Here is a 26,106-nt window from a genome sequence, read left to right on the forward strand (position 1 = left end):
AATTTTTCGTGAATGGTCCGTCGGGCCCCGTCCTTCACCACCCGGCCGCACCATGTGGGCCTGGCCGAATCCATAATGGGCTTGAAAAAAGAGGCCCTCTTAGTGCCCACAGGGCGGAAAGAGTTAAAATTAAAAAAACCCCTCTAAAATACAGTATATTTAAATATGAAAGTGTCCGCTGGCACGGAAGCGATGACAGTTAATTATCATTCTTTTACTCATCGTCATCGACACGCATTATCGATTGTAAGTCGAAAGTATAACAGATGCAAATATTGACCTATTTTAAATATCGTTTTATCATTTTTAATACAAAAATATAGTTTTATCGAAAGAGTCAAGGTCTAGACACAGAAAAATTTACATTAATTTTAAATTCATTTAATTATTTATATAATTTTAACAATTATATTCTTACTCTTAGAAATATACAAAATGTAATTATTATATTTAATTTAAAAAATAATTTATTTTAAATAATAATAATAATAATAATAATTAAAAAGAGAGGTGAGACGAACTTTAGTCGCAACGGATAAACAACAACAAAAAGTTAAAGTGAAAGAACGAATCCTATTGGTCCCCGGTGTCATTTTTAAAACGAAATGTATGTTGCGCTCGTTGTGATTGGTTACAGTTGAAAGTGCTCGAAATTTGTAATTGTTTGTAGCGTTGTTTTGAAGTGTTTGAGGAAAGTATACGAACGAAGCTTTTAAAAGCTTTATATATAAATAAGCGGATTCGTTATTATAAAATGATTATAAATTCATCACCGTAGCGCTGTTTAAATTACTTCACTATCAAAAGTAAGTTACTGTGTATTGATTTTATACCATTTATGTATTATATGTACCACATTAAACAACCAATCATTACATTATTATTAATAACATCATCATATTTCTATTAAAATTTGACATTCAAATGATATAATGGTGAGCCATAACATACATTTTATACATAACAGGGTAAAAGTTACTTTTAGGTGAATTACATATGTATTTATATACAAATTACCTAAAAGTAACCTCTATTGATACTATTTATAACTGAAAATACAACATTAGCTTGCGGTTATGACGGTTATAACTTCTTTGTTCAAGCTTTTATTCTGTTTTTGCTTTGAGAAATGTCTTCGGAGCAGGGAAATTGCACGTTTTAACTGGAATATATAATGAAGTCACGAAATTCTCTGCTGCTTTTTCTTCTTGAAACCGAGAATAGAATTTATATCTTTTATATGTAACATTTTTACATATAAAAGGACGAAGTATGTTTCGAATGCCGACTTAACTTTTGAATAGTCATTTCTATCCTCTTCTGGGAGATTAAATAACGCCAAAATTTCCTTGGCTTTCTGTCCCATTAAATATATGAAAGAATTTATCTGTTCGAAACTGACCAGGTAAATTCTTTATTGTGGAGACCAGACGCTGTTCTAAATCATTCAAAACGCCCTATCCATGTTCTCCAATCTTCGGGATGAAAATTAAAAACTTCTGGTGCTGGGATCTGATACATTCTCCTCTATGCTGCCACCATGTATTATAAACGACTGAACTGACCAGATAATATAATACAAATAACTCTTTATTAATATAACTAAACATATATATCCAGCTGGTTCCCTCGAGCTACTACCTTGCTGTCCGTTTTTGCCACACCCTTTCTCAATCCTTTCAACCTACGTTGCCACCTCGGCACCTACACAATTACATTTAATGTTTATTTAAATCAACATATATTACAGTTTATGATATGGTAGAATCTGAATTAATTGAGACTGAGCCCCATTCAGATTAGCCGAATAATTGAAATAATGCAGAAGCGAGCATTAAAATGGATCTGGTTTATATAGATCCGAAGACACCAATGATGTCAGTGCCCCACCCTTTATTTCATCTGACTTGTACTTGGTACGGGGTGTAAATGGTTAACAAAAACAAGTTTTGTAATTTTGAAATGGCAACCTACCTTCGTTGTTTACCTTAAAATTTTAACTGTAAAAAATGTTTTTAATACATGGTCTGGGATTCCAATCGGTTGACTGATACTACTGTGTGAGTTAGTGCGCTTTAATTGTGGATGTTGAATGTACTCGTTGCTCAACATTATTTTAGTTTAGTTTAGTCTGCTGCTACAATGGCCACAAAATGGAAACATGTGACATGTACGTTGAAAGATAAGCTGGATGTTTTGAAAAGACTGGATGAGGGTGAAAGTGTGACAAAATTGGCAGTAGAGATTGGAGTGGGCGAGGTCACAATAACCGACTGGAAAAAATTGCACAAAGATTGAGCGGTTTTGTGCCTCTGCTTTGGAAAAATCAGTTGAAAATTGACAAATGGCGAGGCCCTCAACGTTTGACAAGCTTGATGATAAAGCTTTATTTGTGGAGTTTGCTCATGAAAGAGAAAGAGAAACACCCCTAAGTGGACCTTTTGTTAGAAAAAATTTCCTCTCCGCCGACCGAAATGTGTTCGGATTAGGCAGATGTTTGGACTAGTGGGGCTCTACTGTAATTTGATTAATGGATTAGAATGTTGTCGGAAGTATTTGGAATTCTGTTAAATTTTTGGAGCTTGCTGATGGCCGAGTGGATAAAACTACCAAACGTGGGTTTGTGCCTTGTCGGCAGGCCAGTTGTGTGTTGTTCGCTGGATTTACTTTGTATTCTTAACACCCAATTGAGGATTGGTTTTCTGTAGAAAGTCCTCCGGCAGATGACCCGTGTTGTGTCATCATGACTAAATAAACCTTATCTTTTGACCAAAAGTCAGTCGTCCTTAGTTTATGGTACCCGACATTTTAGAATGATGTAAAATATATTACAAATTCTTTGTTAATTAAATTATAAATTGAAGTTGATCAGATATTTAATTGTATCTTATATGTATTTGCTACGTAAACTGAGCAGTTACTTTTTTATTTATCGACATAGTGCCAAGTTTTGTGTACTTTTATGAATTGATGATGATATTTTAATTTACATTTTGTACATTGTTTTATTTTTTTATAAAATTATTACTAAATTACAAATTAGAGGAAGAAATTTAAACTGATTTAATTTTTAGATTTTTGGAAGTGAGAATCAATAAAAAATTGAATTCAGTTTGGTCTCGGACTAAATTTAAATATTGAATCTTGTAAATATATATAGATTTAAAATGTAAAGAATGGATTAAGAAGCTGAAAGATTGCCAGATTAATAGTGGAGGAAAAGTAGCCCGATTAATCCGGCATTCGTTTGAATGGATTAAGATTAGAATTATTGGAAAAGAAATACATTATACAACAGAAATAAATTGAAAATTTATTACTTTTCTTTTTAAATAAAGAAAAAAAATCAGTTAACTTCTAGCAGAACTCTTACTTATTAATTAACAGGATTTTATATATTTTTTAGGGTTTTATTTAAATATCTTAGTAAGCCTTTTTAGTTTCTATTCAATGGCATAGAATAATTTGTAGATTATGATTTCTTTTATCATTAAGTAGATTTGTCAGGTAAAACTTATTATTCGAAACTGCTTTCTAAACTTTGATACAACAATAAAAAAATCAGATAACAAATTCTTCTTTATTATAAGTTCCACTTTCTATAAGGTTGATATGTTTTCCTGCTTTGGGTTTATTTTATGCATTCTTATGAGTCCTCCTACTGTTTAATCCAAACTTTGCAGCATTCAAAGCCATCCCTCTTTGGATGGGATTAGACAACAACAACTGGCGACTTCGTGTCCTCTTGCTGCTTAACTTCTGTGATTTGACAAAAATCAGTTCGTTCAGTAAAAAATAGTCATTACCTAGTCTCAGTAAATGCTATGACAAGGGTTTTAGCGTTACAAATAAGTCTATAACATCTATGTGGAATTTTTGTAGCACAAAACATTTTTCAGATGATGTTAAGCTGCTATTCTCTTAAGATATTGAGTCTACTGAGTGATGTGAGTACATCTGTTAAAATATTTTAAAATATTTAAAAAAAAAAAAACATATTGGAATTTGCTATTTAATATTTGAGAAAAGTCCATTCACAAGTACTCCTTGGAACTTTGATGGTGGAACTGTATAGAAATGTTCTATACCTACGTTTGATCATCTCCCAAAATTGGTTTCAGGATTTGGAAATAAATAAAGTGTTGGAAATGAAATTAAATTAAGAAATTGATATTGAAATTTTATTATTATTTGTTGAGTTAATAACAGAACTTAAAGTTCTTTCTTATAAATGAAACAAATTCAAGTTTTTTTTACTTTTAAAGACTATGTTTGTTTGGATTATGTATGTTGGCCTTCAAGGCCTTACGTAACCTATTGTGATTTTTAGTGCAGCTACTATTATCACATATACAAGAAATAGGTTTGAAAATCTCCATATTGAAATATATTTCATTTTTTTTTAAATCTAATTTTTCTGTGCTTTCATCTCTTTGATAAAACCTCAACATAATTTATCAATATTAGAATAATAACACATTTTCTTAGAGCATTGATCATGAAAATGTCTTGTCCATATATAATACATGCTTTCTTTATTCTAACAATATCAATACAATGCAAAAGAAAGATAGTGTCTTTGACAATTCAACACATGACTTCTATGATTTGATATGACAAACAGTTATCATAATTGGCACTGATATTTAAAGCAATGTGAAAATAGAAGTAAAGTAACCTAATTTAAATGCTGTAATTGTTTGGTTTCATTATAAAATATTGACTTTGAGTTGTTTATACATGTGAAAATAGCATTATAAAAGTAGAATTTAAACTGACTGGTTTTTTTTTCTTATAGGAATCCAATATGGAATTAGATAATGCTGCAAAATTTGAGGTAATGACTTTCAGTCCCCCTGCACCATTACCGAAAGAAGAAGAAGTAATTGAAACGCCAACCATTTTGTTGACTTATTTTGGAACTGCAATTCATATTTGTTTTGATAAAGTGAAAATTGGGACTACTAAAATACGACAGGCAGTAATTAAAAATCCCAATGATACAAGTTTGGAAGTTATGGTGAAGAAATTTCCGTACTCTAAAGGGTTTTCTATTAATGTCCAAAAATTCATCTTGGAACAAGATAAGGAGACTTGTTTAGATATAACTTGGGCTCCTACCGAAGAAGGATGTTTTCGAGAGATTGTCTTACTGCAAGCTAATAACGGTTGTCAAAAACAGATTATATTATTAGGCACGGCCGTTACTCCAAAGAAGAAAAAGGTAAGTAATTACGTTTATTTTACATGTTTCAATTATTGTAATTGATTATATCAAAATTTCATACAGAATTGCCATTTTTAATTACAGAAACAAGTAAATGCTAGAAAACTATCTGTAAATTATAAAATACAACATTATAAACTACTTAATACAGAAATAAAAGTAGTTAAAACAAATAAGAGAGACCAAACAACTGTTGGAGATAAGATTTCTAATGTGAAAGATTTCTTTTTAAATTCAGAAAATTGTGAAAATGATTCCAATGGAATAAATGTAGATGATTTTTCGGGGAAAACGTTTGCTCGTCAGGATGCCAAACATCCTCTTCCATCTACTCCTCTCAGGCGTCAGACTTACATTTTAGGAAATAGCTCTCCAGAAAAAAACTCTGAAGTGAACATTAATATCTGTGAAGATAAAACAGATGTAACAGAGAAGATGTCTTCAAAAATATCTTCTAATACAAATACTACTCATAGGAAAAAGTATCATAAGAGAACTGGATTAAAACAAAAGTATAAGCTTTCACCTCTGCAAAGAAATTTTTATACAAAAACTACTTCAAAAACACCAGAGTCAAGACGTGAAACTTTTACAAAACAATCATTATCACAACTGGAAGATAGTTTAGAGTTTGAACCAAATGAGCTGTTAGATGATTCTTTCAATATGCTAACAAAATCAAATACAAAACATAATGTTGAAGGATACAATAATTTTGTGCCAAATAATTTAATGGATAAGTTTATATTAAATGAACAGAATTCTGGAAAAGTAAATTTCTTTACTAATAAAAATTTTGTAGAAGGTATTTACAAGGAAGGAATGAATGTAATTTCTGAAGTGGATGTAGACAATGCAAACAATCTCTATATTCAAGATAAAATGCTTTGCAATCAAGAAAAAATTGAACCAGAATCTCCTGAAGAAAATTCACAAGAAAATGACTTTTATGATAGTATTAATGAATCTTCAGAAAAAGAAAATTCTCTTTCTAAGAAATTGCAAACAGAAAATGCGAGTGCAAAGTTACTGTCTCGATTAAGTTCAGATACAGTTGTGCTTATGGAACCGTCAGTATCACCGGAAATATTGCCTCATTACAGTTCTGAAAAGAAATTTCATACGGAAACCTTATCCAAAGAGAAAATTTGTTCACAAGTACAGACAAAAGAAAAAGAATTTATTCCTTCTTCATTTATTTCATATAATCCAACATTAGCTGATTCGACATGTGACTTTAGTTTTTTGTCTGGTAAATCTACAGAAAATAAATATTGTAGTACTGGTATTACATCAAAATTGCCACCACTTACCATTATGTCTGATCAACTTTCATGTGGAAATCAGTTTTCATTTCATGAGTTTAATAATTTTCATTTTTCAAACATCGGCATAGAAGATCAATTGAATTCTAAAATAGAAAATACTAATGATCGAAAAGAACATTTAGAAGAAAAAACATATAATGAATGTATCCAGGATGAATATCAAAAAGAAATAATTGATTTTAACAACCAAGAAAAAGATAAATGTTCTGTTTTTACTATTTCTCCTCCCGTTTTATCTAAAAGTAAATATTCAAAACAAAGTTCAATAGTTGGACACATGAACAAGTTATCAAATACCAGAAGCATAAAATATCCATCTTTGAAGGCAAATTTGAAGACAAAAAATGGACAAAAGAAAGGTAATCGTTTTATACTGAATATTTATATTCTAAATTTGTAACTTTTTAATTTTATAAACAGATTAATGATTTTGTACATCATATTAACCAAATATTTAGAAGTTACCAAATAAATAATTGACTGACGATCACACAGTAAAGGATTCACTTACTATTGTGAGGTTTGTGAATAATGCATTCCAAAGATTTTCGAATTTTTATGATTAATTCAAATATGGATATTTATCATCTAGCAAAACAATTTGTTACATGTCAAACAAATCCATCCTGAGTGCTTGTTCATGTTTGTTGCACAAATAACCTGAGTACATTGAGAATATCAAATGGCACAAACTTGTTAAATGAATGATTTCAGTGAATGAGTTTGTATCACTTTATATAAATATATTTGTGAATAATTTGACTAAGTCCCTTAATATGTTTGGCCTGCAAAGGCAATATAGATTTGGAGCTAGGAAATATTTTACAAGAAAAAGTTTATTGGATATGTCAATGTTGGTTATCTTAGTTACAGACCACTACAATTGTCAGAAAATTTACATTGTTAGCAAAATCTCAGTTTTTGTAGGGCTGTAGATCTTTGAATTCACTTGCAAACACAATTTTAATTAATATTTTATCTTTATATAATTTTTGATTATCATTAGTTTCTATCAATGATGAATATATAAGTTTAAAGTTAATTTGCTTCTAATATTTAATTAATAAGTCTAATTTATATAAATTTTTAAATTTAATTAAACCTCAGTTCATTTGTCATGTATCAATAAATAAAATGTAATGCATGTGTAATAAAGTAACATACAGTATATAATAAGATTCTTTAAATTCTATTATATATTTTATTAAGCAAATGATTAAATTATGCTGTATAAAATTCCTTTAATAAGTTTACTTTTAATATTTTAGATGACAACAATAGTGAATCAAAGCCTATAATGCCTCTAAGGAAGAAATTTAAGGTTGCACAATCGAAATTAACTCTTATTAAGCCAGTTCAAATAGGTAATGCTTTCAATGTTTTTATGAAGATTAAATAAGCTAGGTTTTCAAAATATGCATTAAAATCTATATTTAGATTTAAAAAATATATAATATTTGTCATTAATTTAAATATGGTTAGGCTTTTATATCACAAAATCATTAATAACAAATTTCTTTATTCTAGAAAGTTTTTTGTGGAATATAGTAAAGATCTTTTTTATCTTAATTAACGATACATTTTCAATACAGTAAATCTTGTATACAACAAATTTTACACATTTCCTGAGAGTTAATGGATAATTTTTTTATACAGAATTTAACTGTTGCATTTGTATTTATAAGGTGGGCTGTAACATTTCATAAGTTTTCCTAACATTCTCAAAAAGTAAAACATTGTTTTCTGATTGCTTCTTTTAAAGGTTCACAATTAAAATCTGTAGTCAAGTATTTAAATAAATTAACTATTTATTGAAATACACCCAATTCTGTTTTCACATGGTAGATACTGATAAGTTCCCAAAAAATCCATGTAAACAAAAAATCTGTGTAAAAAAAGTTACTTTTCATATGGAAAAATGGAAGATTGTCTGCAAAGCTTAAAAACTAGTAAAAGTATGATAAACCAATTAATATAATATGATGTGTTTAACTAAAAATTGAAATATTTTGTTTAATGAGATGAGGGACAATTATAACTTATTTATCAGCAAAATTTAATAAATTTATATTTGCACAAATTTTATTTTTTATTTGACTTTGTTCAATTAAACATTGAAATACTTGTAGCTTATATTCCTCCACCTGGCATACAGAAAGTGTTCTGTATTGAAAGAAATTAGAAAAAACAGTTACACAATGAAATTCTTAAACTTTAAATTAAATTATTTCTGACTGCTTCAATCATGGGATAAAGTCATAATGAAAGACTCTCACTATGCATGTTCAGATAAGTCTTCAAAAACAGCCAAATTGCAAAATTTACTTTAGTGTGTATAGCAGCCTTAAATGCAAATTCTAAGAATTTTTTCTTAGAATTAAAATCAAATGGAGATTTTTAAGAAAAGGAAAATTTATTGGAATGTGTTAGATCCAAACAAATTGCATAAAAAGAGAACTAAATTTTTTTCCAGACTGTGTTAAATCAAAACAGTGTACTGAATGTATTTTTTGAAATTGGTGAGTAAAAGTTATAAGGAAGAGAACTGAAAAAGTGAAAAAAAATTTACATTTAGTACAAATGTCTTCAATCTGCTTAATGAATGGTCTTCAGATTAAATTCTGAATTGAATCTGAATTCAAAATATGTTACAACTATTCAAATTAAAAACTTGAATTACGTGATGACTCAAATAAAGAACTTGATGTGTGAAGATTCCATAAATTATGGCAAAATCAGTTTGTATTTTCATAATTTTTTTATTAACTAATTTTGAAAACTATCTCAAATTGTTTTTGTTGGATTTCAAGTATAATTTTGTCTTTTTTGTGTGTGTTATTCCCTGTGTAATAATAAGAGACATGTGAGTCCGGGTCCTAACCTCCCTCTCCAATGGGAAAACTGGCTGTCGAGCTAAAGCCATAAATCAGTGACTTATTTTGTAAACAGGAACAGGGTGGTAAAGGAATGGGGTGTGAGACAATTTAATTGTTGCATTCCTGGACCAAATTGACAGGTTTCCGATCATATATCGTGGAAGGTGGGAGAGAGTGTGACTGCCAGGGAGAGCTTGATGCTCGTCTTACACCAAGTTTAAAGTGAGAATTTGCAGACATGCCTTTGGAGGGGGCGCAGCCAGGATCGTTAGGACTCAGCTGCATTCTTTCCTAGTCAGAAAAACACATTAGACTAAAATTTATGGGACCATCTCTCTGGAGAAGGGCATGACTCGACTTTGGAGGGGACTAGCCTGGACAGGGGTGCTCAGTGACCACTTGGCCCAAATTATGTCCCTGGCAATAGACCAGGGACCAATGGAGTGATAGGGGACCGCCATTCGGACAAACCAAAAAGCAGGATTTCAGGTAAAATTCTACAAAAGCCCGAGATCCCAAGAACATGGGGGTTGATAAAGAGATCGCCAAGACCCAGGACCTATAGTTGAATCCTTCCACAATTTTTAATGTCACAATAAATAATTGCTCATTATTTTTATTTTGTATTGTGTAATTTTGGGGGGTGATACATGTTGGATCTTTGATCCACACTATGTAAAATCTATTTAAGAAATTAAAAAAAAAAGTAAAATATACTTTCAATTTTTCTGTCAGGATATATTGTATACTTAATTTAAGTTTCATCTAAAATAATAATTATAACATTTTTATCTATAGCACTGAACACTTAAAACTGTATAAAATACTTACTATTTACTATTTATGTATATAATTCTTGTATTTTGAACGAATTTTGTCAAATGATAAAGATATTTTAGTATTTTATGAATTGAAAAATTAATTTTAAAAAATCCCGTATTAAATTTTAATGGGGAGAGTGTTAAAATTTGTTTATTCACTTTTTAAATACCAGTCTTTTTTTCATGATATTCTCTATTTGATTATTATATTTTCATTTAATTACTTACAATAATTATAAAACATAATCAGCGTGAACTTAGTTTAATAATTGTTATAGTTATTATAAAAATTGTTAATATCAATAGTTAAATTTTGAATCAGTATAATAAATTAAATAGATTGTAAATGCCACTTCATCTGTATTTTTTGATCAGATGATTATTTACTTGGATAACTTTTATTTATGTAAGTAATTACAATAAAAATTTGATGTACATTAAGTAGCATCAAATATCTATGTACCTAATTAATGAGGTTTATTTTTAACATAATATTAACTTTTTTTGAAATATTCTTCAATGAAATTTCATGTTAAAATGAAGGTATTATGAGTGGATCAAATGGTAGGAATTAGAGGATATTGTTAAATAATATTTTTAATAGTTAACTAAGTAGTCTATTTCTAAGTAGTATTTAACAACTAAAAAAATAATAATTTAATATGAAAAATTTTATGTTAATATTATTTTTATTATTACTGAATAGGATCATCTAGTATTCGTCATCCCAATCCATTTGCAGCAAAAAATATGTATTATGATGAAAAATGGATGTTAAAACAGGAGTTTGGTTTTACCAGATGGCTTAACTTTATTCTTACCCCCCCTGAAGACTTAACTACAGATGATATAATAAAAGGTAAAATACATTTCGACAAATAGAAAAGTTTTTAAAACCACATAAAATAAATAAATAAATAAAAAATATGCAGTAGAAATGTCCATTGATCAGGATTTGATTAGTGAGGATCCAATCAATGAGAATTTTGGTATTCATAATTAATACAATATATATATACACACACACAGTATGTGTGTCCAGTCAAACCTTGAGTTTTGAATACTTTGCTTCTCAAACAATTCAGTTTACAAACAAAAGTTTGAACTCAGTTTTTGCCCTTTGTTGTATGATAACTGTTGCCAAACAAGCTACTTAGCAGAATCTGTCACAGTTGGTCAACTTTCCATGTTAAAGAAAAGTTGACAGCCTGACCAATCGATGATAGGAGACTACTAATTTAGAAGTTAATGATACTAACATTGTCTTGCATCATGATACAAATCATCGATGACATTGCTGTTTAAGTTACATTTTAATATGTATCCAGGAAAGATGTTATTTCCGTTTTTTGGTATGTGCCATAGTCAAATTTAAATCAAATTACAGTTGAGTCCACATAACTATTTTGTCATAGGTATAACTAGACTCTGTCAGTTAGGTAGTCAGTTTTCTGTGGTCTCGGCCGGCTTACGTAGGCATTAATGTTAAAAAAACTCTGGTTTACTCGACACTGAATTTGAATGTAATAAAACTTCTCAAGCCAAATTTTCAAAACAAAAACCTTCCAAGAACAACATTAGTGGGAATTCTGAAGAAAAAAGGAAATTAAGAAACTTTCTTGGTCTTCGTCATGGCTGTCTCAAAAATACCAGAGTGTGTCGTTGTACAAAGATGTCAAAGATGCTCTGGTAGGTTGGCTGAAGCAGATTCATTATTCAAACCATTCTGTTTTGGGGCCAATACTGAAACAATATGTGATGGAAATCACCGAGGTACGTGGAGTAGAAACCAACTTTTGTGCCAGTGATGGATGGTCAGAGAGATACATTGCATGTACTATATAAATCACTACTGAATTTACCTAATTATAGTTTTGTGGTTTTTTTTTCAACTTTGTTTTAGTCATCATATCGACACATTTCCACTTGGGTCAGTCAACATATGCGAACTCGACTAATTAAAAAAAGTTGCATTAATTGATATTCACATAATATAAATTGCATTCAAGAATTAATGTTTAAATATGCTTAAGTTGAATTAAATGACAAATATTTATTAATGTAACATTATATATTATGATATTAATATTTATTAATACTATGTAGCCAGCTAATAAAAAATAAAAATAATAAAATAATTAAAACTGGCCTTTACACTGAAAAATAAAATAAATAAATAAATAAATTAAGTAATTGAAATCAAATCAATTGAAACATAAAATTTTGGAAGGTGTGGTTAAAGTAATTGTTGTTCGTCCTGACTGATTTGGTTATATTTCATTTAGGCAGAGTCAAGTCTCTATTTATTGCACTTTTTTGTGAAGTGTTTAATTTCAATTTTGGTTGGCAGTGACAGAACATTTTGCTTTTAATATATAGAATAGATATAGATGTAGATAGTATAATATTTTATTGCCATTGTAGGCATTTTTATGCATGAAATACAAGTAAAAAGGTGAAAAACAGGTTTTGTTTTGGAGATTGGGAATGAATTCATCCATTTTATATTGTTTCTTATGGAAAAATTTGTTTTGGTCTTAGAAAAAATTGGTTTTCAAACAACTATTAGGAATGAATTAAGTTCAAGATGTGAGGTTTGACTGTATATATATATATAAAGAAAAAAAATTGATTTGTACATAATTGAATATGCTAAATAATTCAGTAAAACAGGCTAAGAAAATGGATTAGTTTTGTAGGAGAATATGTACTACTACTGTGAGTTTTTCTAATGAATGAGGGGTGTGAATGTAATGTGAGTGTTGTTGTCCATACTAAGACAGTCACCTTTATAACACGAATTTTTTATTTGGAAAGACACTGCTTACACAATTCTGGTTGAGAATTTCTTCTCTTGAACGTATACATAGAAAATGCAGTCTATTATCTTCACAATCTGACGACAATTGGACAAAGTTTTGATAGCAATTGACTGCCCTGGGGCAAACTGGCTGGAAGTTGGCATAGAGTGGCTGAATATAGATGAAGTCCAAGATGATGAGGAAACCCATACAGAGGACAAACAGGTTGAAAGAGAGAGAAGCAATCATACTGAGTCCTTGAATCTCTGTGTTTATAAAGGATTTCTCTCTGAAATTCCAAATTTAATTGGTCCCGCATTTCTCTTTTTACCTTCTGATTGGTCCATTTCCTGTTTCCAAGTGAAATTAGATGACCAGATTGGACGAGGGAAAGTTTGCTCTGAGTTAATCAATTTGACTTTGTTCACAAGTGTTGGTTGAACTTTGAAACTTTTGCTTGTATCTGTGGGGTCCCAGACGAGGTTCGAACTTGAGTAAACCGTGAAATTCTTGCACGGCACAAAATGTAAACAACGAGACTCGGAATGGTTCGAGTATGTGTCAAACTATCTGTCAAGGTCTTAGTGGAAGACAAACTCTAACATGAGCGCTCATAAACAGGTAGATCTTTGACACGCGTGTCTATAAAATGTTGGTTGAGATAAATCTTTTCGAACAAAAAAAAAGGGAATTTTTGATAGATGAAAAATGATCGTTAAATTCTTAGACGTCAAAAAATGGTAAATAACGGCCTGAGTTATGAGTGCAGGTGTTATTATTTTATAAACAGTCATCGAGCAGAGTCGACAAAGAGGTATCAAATGGACACCTCGAATCGGACCTTTCCCGCAACCCGAAAAAGTTTCATCTTGCACCTGGAGACAAAGGAGAGACCAATCGGGAAGCGAGGAATGGGACGAGGGACCAATCTGAAATGCGAACAGTGGGGGAAAAACTATAAAAATCAGAACTTCAAGGTCGAAGAAGAGTCTCCTCTGGATTAAGCCTACAGTGGTGATTTAGATTGTGTTGTGCAACAGCCGATCACTGAGGACGCTGCAACGTAACAACAAACTTCTGCTTCGTCCAGATATCTTTCTCGTCCGTCCGAACTGCGACCGATCACACAAACTTTCGCCGTTCCCAGGAGCACCGAGATTTTGGAATTGTCCATTATAGATGTAAGCACGAATTCGAACAAATAAACGGGTTTTATCTTGTAAAACACTTGTACATCATTTGCCTCCTTCGCCACCGCCCACATACGTGGTTTCCCTTAGGCTCATTTTGATGTGAGATAGACTTTATTCCCCCTCAACGTCGGCAAACCTTACATATCTCATGCAATGATACTTTTTTTTTCCTGACATCTAAGAATGTTTTTATGTTTTATAATTTACAACATGATAGTTTTTCTGTAAAAGGAATGCTAAATTTCCTGTTTATTTCTAAATTTTGTCATTGTCTACGAGCATCAGAATTAAAGCTTGATCTTTCCGATTGACATTCTAAACATTCCAACCCATTCATTTATGACAACTTGTGATCTCATGGCTATATTGTTGACTATATTGTTTTTTACCTTCACGACAGATCTATTTCGTACATTTTTTTTATAACAAATTATTTTCTCAAATTAATTGAATATTTCATATGTTTAATGAGGAATTTGGACTCTGTCTGGGACCTCACACTTCTATGAAGAAGAATCAACAGTTATCATAGAAGTAAAAATTTATTAATATGTTTATTAGTTTTATATGTAATTATTTTATTAGATGAGTTTTCAAGTAAAAATGCAATTTTTAAAAATTCCATTTAATTATCTGAACATTTCTCTTTTTATTATTACACCTGTTAATTAATTAATGGAGCTTTTGCTTTTACTAATGCTTATCTATTAAAATTTATGTTTATGGATTTGACCATATTTAAAATTGTCCTAAAATTAATTATTTTTTGGTGTAATACTGTTTATGCATATAATTTATTTTAAAATTATAAAGAATATTTGAAGTATAGTATGTTTCATAAATTTCAAGAACTGATTTTTACCCACAAAGTACTCTTTAGTATTTAGAGCCTACAATGACTTGATTTATGTCCCAGAACTTGCTTAAATTTATGTAAATGTACCCTTTACATATTAACGTAGACTCATGCTTTTGAATATCACATCAACTTGCCCAAGATTTGTGAAACATATTATAAAACTAATATTTTTTTTGCTAAGTAACCAATTATGAGACAATAAATATCCACATTAATATAATGTTTCATGATTTTATTTAAAACCAATAGTGTTGTTTAAATGTAAAACCCTTTCTGAAATGTGCTGTACTTTGGTTACCTATATAATGAATCCAGATATAACTCTTAATACATTCATACAACATGTAGAAGTTGCAAAATATTTGAAATCTAAGAAGATATTTTTTCAGATATATCAAAATTTATTTTAAACTTACTGAAATTTACTAATTATCAAAGTTATCAGAAAAAATAGTGAAATATTTATTTATAATCTAAGATCAATAATTAACATAATCCAAACACAGTAGTATCTTATTTGTTGGTTTATTTTCGAGATTTAATGAGTTGAACTATATTAATTGCATGTCTTATTATGAAATGTTTCTAATATCTTTTTCTTTATCATATTTCTCAAATTACTAATGCAAAATATCACTATATATAACCTTTATGGATATTCATTGTATAATTATGTTACAGTTGATGCAGCCAAATTGTGGCAAGAGAATATGTACAATGCTGCAGCAAATCCAGCTCCCACCAAAGAGCAACTTTCTTTTAAAGCATACACTGCTATGAGACAGCTTAACAGATTAAGACATTCTGCCTGTTTGATGTATCAGTCACAACCTATGGTCTTTGTCATCACTCGCCTAGAAACTGAAATTGAAAACAATAAACTTGTTATTAGAAAGGATAAAGCTTTACATGCAGATATAGGTCAGGTTTAATTTTTTTGTTTCAAAGATTGTTTTTGCATAAAATGTGTGTAATAATTAAACTAAAATTAAAATTTTTGTGTCTTTTACATAGGCATAAGGAAATATATTTTGAAGTTGCTCTTAGATTATAATCCTCTGTGGCTGAGAATTGGTTTAGAGGTAAATATTTTAAAGTTATTTTAATTAGATTTTAGCTCTAGTACTATATTAATTTATAATGTCATATCTTTTCTAGACTGTTTTTGGTGAACTGATACATTTAAATTCCAATAATGATGTTTTGGGTTTATCAAGATTTATAATTCAAAGACTTCTTAATAACCCAGATATATCATCAAAATATGCACATCCTAAAGTCCCTCATTTATATAAGCCTGGTGAGTATTATTATTATTTATAATTAAGTTATATCATAATTTTATTATTTTAGTAAAATTATGATATAGCATAAAAATACTTCTTTAAGTAAAAAGTTATAATAAGTTATATTTAACATATTCATTTTTTTTACTAAATTAGGCTATGAAGACGAACTTAAGAAGTTTACTCTGAAGAAGTTTTTATTATTAGTATATTTCCTGGATAACGCAAAATTAACTCGTTTGATAGACCATGATCCGTGCCTGTTCTGTAAAAATGCAAAATATAAAGTGAATATTTAATTATATATCAAATAATTATGAAATATAATATTTTACTAATATAATATGTTATCTTGCATTTTAGTCGAGTAGAGATTTACTATTATCGTTTTCGAGAGAATTTCTAAGTGGTGAAGGTGACATCACCCGACATCTTCGCTATTTAGGTTATTCTGTCAGTCATGCCCAAACTGCTTTAGAAGAATTTGAATATGCAGTGACTAATTTGGCTGTTGATCTACGTTGTGGATTACGGCTTGCGTAAGAAATTTTGACGTTATATTTAATATTTGTATATTATATTCATCTACACTGTAATTGTAATTAACATTAGTCTAAATGTTTTATAAATTGTACAGAATATATATTAAAGACAAATGATTGCTTGATTAGATTGGGCTATGTTATTGTTACTATTAATAATTAAATTTTTCCAGAACCTTCTAAATTAATTGATAAATATTAATTTAATTATAATTATTAATAGTAGCAATAATATGGCCAGATCTAATCCAGCAATCATTTGGCTTTAATATAACTATCGGGTGTATGAATCTTTATATTTGCAGAATTATAATAAAATTCAAGAGTTAATCATCACTTCAACAGACTAATAGATGGACAACTTTGTCTGTAATTGCTAATTTTCAAGTCATGAAGGGATGGCTAAATAATAATAATAAATACAGAAGTCATAAGTTGAACCAATAAGTTAGTGTATAAAAAATAAAATCACTATGTGACCACAATTTAAAACATAAAAACTGAATATAAAACAAATGTTAGTGCTGTATTTACCTTTACGGAGAGATGAGAATGTGAAATATGGAATAATTGTTATTTTATCTCAGAAAATGTGGCTTTTCAGGCTCATTTTACTGTTTCCAAAAGAGAAAGAGCAGATTAGGGGAAGATGGGGCTAGATGTGTACCAAGAAACTAACTCATTTCAAAATTTTATCACATACTCTTGGATCTGCTGATCAATTGTTTTTAAAATCCATCAAATTAGGATCACAGTTGAATTGAGAGTCAACTACTTAATATTGCAATCATTCCATTATGTAAAAGGTTCTTATATCAATAGTCATTTTTGATATATATGATGGCTGTTCAATAAGTAATGCACATAATTTTATTTATTGGCTGACTTTCATTGGAATTGAACAAAGCTTTGCATAACATATTTTTAACAATTGTTGTATAATGGCATGAAGTTTTTGTTGATTCTGTTAGGAGGTTGTAGTGTAGTTTAGTTTTAAAATGGCAGCTGCACTGGAGATACGTACAAAACAGAGAATTATGATTGAATTTCTTTTTGTGGAGCACGAGACCATCTCAAACATTCACAGACATGTCTATGGGGATGAAGCAGTGGATAGCAGTACTCTCAGTCATTGGGTTAGTAGAGTGTCAACAACAGAACAAGGTAAAGTGAGACTGTCAGATCTTCCATGCTCAGGATGGCCACACGCTGCTGTGACTCTGGAGACAGTTCAACACACCAATAGACTTATTTGAGATGACAGTAACAACCAAACAACTTGTTGCTCAATTAGGCATCTCTGTGGGTAGTGCCAACGCAATTATCCACTGCTTAGGTTATTCAAAGGTTTGTGCCAAGTGAGTCCCTAAGTGCCTAACTGAAAACAATAAGGAGCAAAGAAAGTCCATTTGTGCAGAGTTGCTTGAACATCATGAAGCTGATAAAGATTTCTTATCCAAGATTGTCACAGGAGATGAGACATGAGTTCACCATTTTGAACCTGAGACCAAACGACAATTCATGGAGTGTCTTCACAAAAGTTTTCCTAGGAAGAAAAAGTTCAAATCAGGACCCTCAGCTGGCAAGATTATGGCCACAGTGTTCTGGGATTCTGAAGGTGTGATTCTGATTGGCACCTCATAGGACAAATCATAGGAGACGTCAGGAAGTGGCTGAGAGAGAGAGACCAGCTGAGTGGTAACTGAACTGGCATACGGGCTCTGGCATATAGGTGGTGTAAGGCTGTAGATTTAAATGGAGACTATGTGGAATAAGGGTACTTGTAACCAATTAATTGGGGAATAATGTAGTATATTTGGATTTGTAGAAAAAATAAACCTTGAGTAAGAAAAAGATCTATGTGCATTACTTATTGAACATCCTAATAAATATTGATTATTACTGAATTGCACATCAAGAAATAAATCTTTAAAACAAATGTATTTTTCAAACATTTAAGAAATTTTAATTAAAATATTTAAGCAATAAATAACATGTATACAAATATATCGGAAGAGAAAATAAATTATTTATTAATAATCAAAGACTTTATTTTTCACATTGTTTTTCATGTTGTTTTTCTGATATTTTCATCAGAAATAATTGGATCCATGATTGTGATTAGTTATGATTCACAATAATGCATTTCTGTTGTTACAAATCAAATAGATTTAAGATTACTATATTTCTTTGTTTTATATTCTGTTAATCCTCTATAATTTTCATGCTTTATATTAAATATTCTTGAATCTATCTTATCTGGGTATGTATATTCTAAATAAACATTTATTTATTAATTTTTTTAATGTAAAAGTTAGTTAAAAACTTAGTTCATAGTTTAATGTAGTATTTAGTCAAATATATGATATTACTACAAGGGTGTATTAAATGAAAACCTCAAAAGTGCTATACATTTTGTATCATAACAATTAAGGAAAAATCATACATATCATTTTTCAATGTAGTCTCCATGATGTTGAATGCATGTATTCCACCACTTCGGAAGTGCATGGATACCACATTTAAATAAATCTTTTGGTCATGACTCTAGCCACTTGTGCACTGCCATTTTCACTTCAGCATCACTTCTGAAATGCTTGCCTTCCATTGCTTCTTTAAGCAGTCCAAACACATGAAAGTCACTAGGGGCAAGGTCTGGTGAATAAGGTAGGTATATGAGAAATTCAAATTTGATATCCTGGATAGTCTGAACTGTCAACTGGGCTGTATGCAGTTGGGCATTGTCATGCTGTAACAATACAGCTGAAGTCAGAAGTCCTTGTCGATTAGTCCTGATTGCAGGGTGAAGTTGATTTTTCAGTAGATTTTTATAAGAAATACTGGTTACTGTCACTCCCCTATTCATGTAATTCCAGGATTACTCCCTTTGCATCCAGAAGAGAGTGAGCATGACTTTTCCTACTGATGGTTGAGTGCAGAATTTTTTCAGTTTTGGTGATGTGCTATGGCAGCATTCCTTGCTTGATCTTTTCATTTCTGGTTGATGATAGTGAATTCAGGTCTCATCACCTGTAACAATTTTGTCCAGGAATGCTTCATCTTTGATGTGGAAACGATGCAAAAGTTTTTCACAGGCATCGATGCGACGGTCAACTTCCATGGAACCCATCTTGCAGACATTTTATTAAATTGCAGCACATTATGGAAAATATTCTGCGCTGAACCAAAACTATAACTATTTTGTTTAGACTTACGTTTGTTTTGCTTTACAAACTTCCAATATTACAATGTTTTTGTCCGTCACCATGTATTGAGCCTGCCTCAGTCGTGTGGAATCCTCTACAGAAGTTACACCGCTTGGGAACTTTCTGTACCACTTGTACACTTGCTGCAGGGTCAAACAGGAATCACCTGCACTGTCATTCTGTGATGAATTTCAATAGGTTTGATACTTTGCTACCTACCATAGATCAATGCTCTACAGCGGTGCATGCTGATAGTGGAGCAGCTATCTTGTTACTGATGGGACTGTCTTTTTCTGTTGTAGCATCATTCTGCAACCTGTCAGTCATTTTGTGAATCTCAAGGAACAAGGAATCCCAAGGAAAACTTCTGCCACTTCAATCATACTACTTTTCAAAGTTTAATTGCACTTTTAAGGTTTTCATTTGATATACCAACGTATAAAATAAATTCTATTAAACTAACAATTTATTTATTTTCAGTCGAGTCATCGAATTAATTTTAAAACAGTGGAGTCTTTCAAAAAAGCTTAGAGTTCCGGCAATCAGTAGATTACAGAAAATTCATAATGTGGAAGTCTCCCTCGAGGCATTGAAAGCTTCTGGTTTTATTCTTTTAGGCGATATTGGTGCTCGTGATATAGTCGACGGGCACAGAGAAAAGACTCTTAGTTTATTGTGGCAACTTATATTTAAAACACAGGTTAGTTTTTACATATTATTTCTTTTTAAATTATACCTGAACAAACTTAGTAAATAAAACGTCTGTAAATAATTGTAATTATATATTTTAGGGTTTTTAAAAGTTTTCACATTTATTTTATGGTAAAGACAATGTTTTGGTGTTAAAACTTAATAATAATTTTAATTTCTAAATGATATTTACAATTGTTTTTATTAACAGTAATTATATTTAGAACATTCATCATCATAATCTGAAGATTATACTGTGCTACCTTGATTCAAAGATTCTTTTTTACCACTTCTACTGCCCAGTCTAATGATGCATCTTGCAATCAATAGTTGTATTTTATATTCACAGTCTAAAACATCAATCAATACACATTTTTGATATTTTGCTTGATATATCAATTTATAAACGATCTTTGAAGATGATAGTCAAAACGTTAAAAGTTTAATTTAGACAATCTTCAACATGACATTACAATGAAACATTAAAAGGAATAATTGCTGTACCTTTTAGATGAGCATTGAATACAACAAATATTACTTATTGCATGCATTTGTACTGTTTTTCTAACTTGTTACCTAAAAAAGCTTTGAAATTGATTATTTAAAAACGTTTTCCTTTATTAAAAACCTACACCATGATTTTGAAACCAAATTTTGTCAAGAATTGAGTGTGTGTGTGTGTATATATAAACATATATATATTTCCATCCTGGACATAATATGTCTATTATGGTTTTTGCTCATCATGGGTTTGGCAAAGCATACAATGGAGTAATTAGGCAGTGAGAGATGTGATTGGCATATCTGGGGTTGTATTCTGGTCATCGTCTCTGGTCTCTCGTCTCTCACAAGCTGGTTGCTGATTGGCTAATCCAAATGATTAGCCAATCAGTGACCAGCTTGTGAGAGACGGTGACCAGAATATGGACCTGGATTAGACCCTGGATAAGATTTGAGATCCAATCTGGATTTAGGATATTTCTGAGATTCATAAAGACATGCATCAAATCTACTTTGGACGTCCAGACGTCATTATGAAAACAATTAGCAAAAATAACTTGATGATTCATTCATTTCATGATTTTTCATACATTATTTTATTTCTGAGTATATTGTTTATATTTTCTACATGACTTCAAAAGAAAAAATTTGAGATTCTAAACTAAATATAATTTCTTTTTGTAAATCCTTTTGAATTATCTGATTAAACATGAAGTGTACAATTCTGACATCTAAATTAAAAAGAAATTCAATTAATGAGTTTCCAAAAAACTCTAGTAAATGTTAAATGGTCTATGAGCTTTTATAAGTGAAGCATTGAATTAATAAATAAGCCAGTGTGCTAATGAATAATATTTATAAAATTGCAATAGCAATTCATTTATTAGCTGCAAAGTCTAAAATATTTTTCACTTAATGTAATTAGTTATAACAATTTAGTAATATAATTCTAATTATAAAATATATTACTGTTTATGATGATGTTTACAATCTAATTAACAATGCATTCTTTTTTAAATGAGATAACAAAAATCAATAATTTAATTTTTTTTATTTTATAAAGATCTGAATACCTTAATTTATTCTAATGTGCACATTTTTTCTTATTAGGTGGAAGTTATTTTGAATAAGGAAAAGTTGAAAGAAGAAATAGTATTTCTTCGTAAAAACTTCAGAGTCTGTCATAAATTAGCTTCCATTAAAGATTACAATAGTATAACCTCATTTGATGACAACACTCACAAAAATGTTAGAGACAACAAGTTGTATGCAGAATCAGAAGTTTTGCAATTATTATTGCAATGGTGTCAAACTGTTTGCCTCTATTATAATTTAATGGTAATTTTTTTAATATTTATAAGTTATTTTATGCATTTTTATAGATGATGATGATGATTATAAATAAATGGTTATTATACAAGTTTTGAAAGAAACATTTGAGNTGAGATGAGGGACAATTATAACTTATTTATCAGCAAAATTTAATAAATTTATATTTGCACAAATTTTATTTTTTATTTGACTTTGTTCAATTAAACATTGAAATACTTGTAGCTTATATTCCTCCACCTGGCATACAGAAAGTGTTCTGTATTGAAAGAAATTAGAAAAAACAGTTACACAATGAAATTCTTAAACTTTAAATTAAATTATTTCTGACTGCTTCAATCATGGGATAAAGTCATAATGAAAGACTCTCACTATGCATGTTCAGATAAGTCTTCAAAAACAGCCAAATTGCAAAATTTACTTTAGTGTGTATAGCAGCCTTAAATGCAAATTCTAAGAATTTTTTCTTAGAATTAAAATCAAATGGAGATTTTTAAGAAAAGGAAAATTTATTGGAATGTGTTAGATCCAAACAAATTGCATAAAAAGAGAACTAAATTTTTTTCCAGACTGTGTTAAATCAAAACAGTGTACTGAATGTATTTTTTGAAATTGGTGAGTAAAAGTTATAAGGAAGAGAACTGAAAAAGTGAAAAAAAAATTTACATTTAGTACAAATGTCTTCAATCTGCTTAATGGATGGTCTTCAGATTAAATTCTGAATTGAATCTGAATTCAAAATATGTTACAATTACGTGATGACTCAAATAAAGAACTTGATGTGTGAAGATTCCATAAATTATGGCAAAATCAGTTTGTATTTTCATAATTTTTTTATTAACTAATTTTGAAAACTATCTCAAATTGTTTTTGTTGGATTTCAAGTATAATTTTGTCTTTTTTGTGTGTGTTATTCCCTGTGTAATAATAAGAGATATGTGAGTCCGGGTCCTAACCTCCCTCTCCAATGGGAAAACTGGCTATCGAGCTAAAGCCATAAATCAGTGACTTATTTTGTAAACAGGAACAGGGTGGTAAAGGAATGGGGTGTGAGACAATTTAATTGTTGCATTCCTGGACCAAATTGACAGGTTTCCGATCATAGATCGTGGAAGGTGGGAGAGAGTGTGACTGCCAGGGAGAGCTTGATGCTCGTCTTACACCAAGTTTAAAGTGAGAATTTGCAGACATGCCTTTGGAGGGGGCGCAGCCAGGATCGTTAGGACTCAGCTGCATTCTTTCCTAGTCAGAAAAACACATTAGACTAAAATTTATGGGACCATCTCTCTGGAGAAGGGCATGACTCGACTTTGGAGGGGACTAGCCTGGACAGGGGTGCTCAGTGACCACTTGGCCCAAATTATGTCCCTGGCAATAGACCAGGGACCAATGGAGTGATAGGGGACCGCCATTCGGACAAACCAAAAAGCAGGATTTCAGGTAAAATTCTACAAAAGCCCGAGATCCCAAGAACATGGGGGTTGATAAAGAGATCGCCAAGACCCAGGACCTATAGTTGAATCCTTCCACAATTTTTAATGTCACAATAAATAATTGCTCATTATTTTTATTTTGTATTGTGTAATTTTGGGGGGTGATACATGTTGGATCTTTGATCCACACTATGTAAAATCTATTTAAGAAATTAAAAAAAAAAGTAAAATATACTTTCAATTTTTCTGTCAGGATATATTGTATACTTAATTTAAGTTTCATCTAAAATAATAATTATAACATTTTTATCTATAGCACTGAACACTTAAAACTGTATAAAATACTTACTATTTACTATTTATGTATATAATTCTTGTATTTTGAACGAATTTTGTCAAATGATAAAGATATTTTAGTATTTTATGAATTGAAAAATTAATTTTAAAAAATCCCGTATTAAATTTTAATGGGGAGAGTGTTAAAATTTGTTTATTCACTTTTTAAATACCAGTCTTTTTTTCATGATATTCTCTATTTGATTATTATATTTTCATTTAATTACTTACAATAATTATAAAACATAATCAGCGTGAACTTAGTTTAATAATTGTTATAGTTATTATAAAAATTGTTAATATCAATAGTTAAATTTTGAATCAGTATAATAAATTAAATAGATTGTAAATGCCACTTCATCTGTATTTTTTGATCAGATGATTATTTACTTGGATAACTTTTATTTATGTAAGTAATTACAATAAAAATTTGATGTACATTAAGTAGCATCAAATATCTATGTACCTAATTAATGAGGTTTATTTTTAACATAATATTAACTTTTTTTGAAATATTCTTCAATGAAATTTCATGTTAAAATGAAGGTATTATGAGTGGATCAAATGGTAGGAATTAGAGGATATTGTTAAATAATATTTTTAATAGTTAACTAAGTAGTCTATTTCTAAGTAGTATTTAACAACTAAAAAAATAATAATTTAATATGAAAAATTTTATGTTAATATTATTTTTATTATTACTGAATAGGATCATCTAGTATTCGTCATCCCAATCCATTTGCAGCAAAAAATATGTATTATGATGAAAAATGGATGTTAAAACAGGAGTTTGGTTTTACCAGATGGCTTAACTTTATTCTTACCCCCCCTGAAGACTTAACTACAGATGATATAATAAAAGGTAAAATACATTTCGACAAATAGAAAAGTTTTTAAAACCACATAAAATAAATAAATAAATAAAAAATATGCAGTAGAAATGTCCATTGATCAGGATTTGATTAGTGAGGATCCAATCAATGAGAATTTTGGTATTCATAATTAATACAATATATATATACACACACACAGTATGTGTGTCCAGTCAAACCTTGAGTTTTGAATACTTTGCTTCTCAAACAATTCAGTTTACAAACAAAAGTTTGAACTCAGTTTTTGCCCTTTGTTGTATGATAACTGTTGCCAAACAAGCTACTTAGCAGAATCTGTCACAGTTGGTCAACTTTCCATGTTAAAGAAAAGTTGACAGCCTGACCAATCGATGATAGGAGACTACTAATTTAGAAGTTAATGATACTAACATTGTCTTGCATCATGATACAAATCATCGATGACATTGCTGTTTAAGTTACATTTTAATATGTATCCAGGAAAGATGTTATTTCCGTTTTTTGGTATGTGCCATAGTCAAATTTAAATCAAATTACAGTTGAGTCCACATAACTATTTTGTCATAGGTATAACTAGACTCTGTCAGTTAGGTAGTCAGTTTTCTGTAGTCTCGGCCGGCTTACGTAGGCATTAATGTTAAAAAAACTCTGGTTTACTCGACACTGAATTTGAATGTAATAAAACTTCTCAAGCCAAATTTTCAAAACAAAAACCTTCCAAGAACAACATTAGTGGGAATTCTGAAGAAAAAAGGAAATTAAGAAACTTTCTTGGTCTTCGTCATGGCTGTCTCAAAAATACCAGTGTGTGTCGTTGTACAAAGATG

The 26,106-nt window shown here is 30.0% G+C and overlaps 1 protein-coding gene across 1 annotated transcript in view; it reads left to right on the forward strand.

Moving 5' to 3' along the window:
* The first annotated feature begins 576 nt into the window (after positions 1 to 576).
* Positions 577 to 26,106, forward strand: part of LOC111640597 (abnormal spindle-like microcephaly-associated protein homolog) — a 73,243-nt gene continuing 47,713 nt past the window's right edge. The window contains exons 1-12 of the mRNA XM_023386621.1: positions 577 to 806; positions 4,799 to 5,224; positions 5,312 to 6,914; positions 7,824 to 7,919; positions 10,959 to 11,111; positions 15,787 to 16,026; positions 16,120 to 16,187; positions 16,264 to 16,405; positions 16,548 to 16,678; positions 16,755 to 16,930; positions 20,620 to 20,839; positions 22,441 to 22,668. Of these exons, the coding sequence (XP_023242389.1) occupies positions 4,808 to 5,224; positions 5,312 to 6,914; positions 7,824 to 7,919; positions 10,959 to 11,111; positions 15,787 to 16,026; positions 16,120 to 16,187; positions 16,264 to 16,405; positions 16,548 to 16,678; positions 16,755 to 16,930; positions 20,620 to 20,839; positions 22,441 to 22,668 (3,474 nt within the window). The 5' untranslated portion in view covers positions 577 to 806; positions 4,799 to 4,807. The remainder of the gene's footprint in view (positions 807 to 4,798; positions 5,225 to 5,311; positions 6,915 to 7,823; positions 7,920 to 10,958; positions 11,112 to 15,786; positions 16,027 to 16,119; positions 16,188 to 16,263; positions 16,406 to 16,547; positions 16,679 to 16,754; positions 16,931 to 20,619; positions 20,840 to 22,440; positions 22,669 to 26,106) is intronic.

The sequence above is a fragment of the Centruroides sculpturatus genome, unplaced genomic scaffold (assembly GCF_000671375.1).
Source record: "Centruroides sculpturatus isolate CEXI.00-Female unplaced genomic scaffold, Cexi_2.0 scaffold1365, whole genome shotgun sequence".
In the NCBI taxonomy this organism is placed as follows: domain Eukaryota; kingdom Metazoa; phylum Arthropoda; class Arachnida; order Scorpiones; family Buthidae; genus Centruroides; species Centruroides sculpturatus.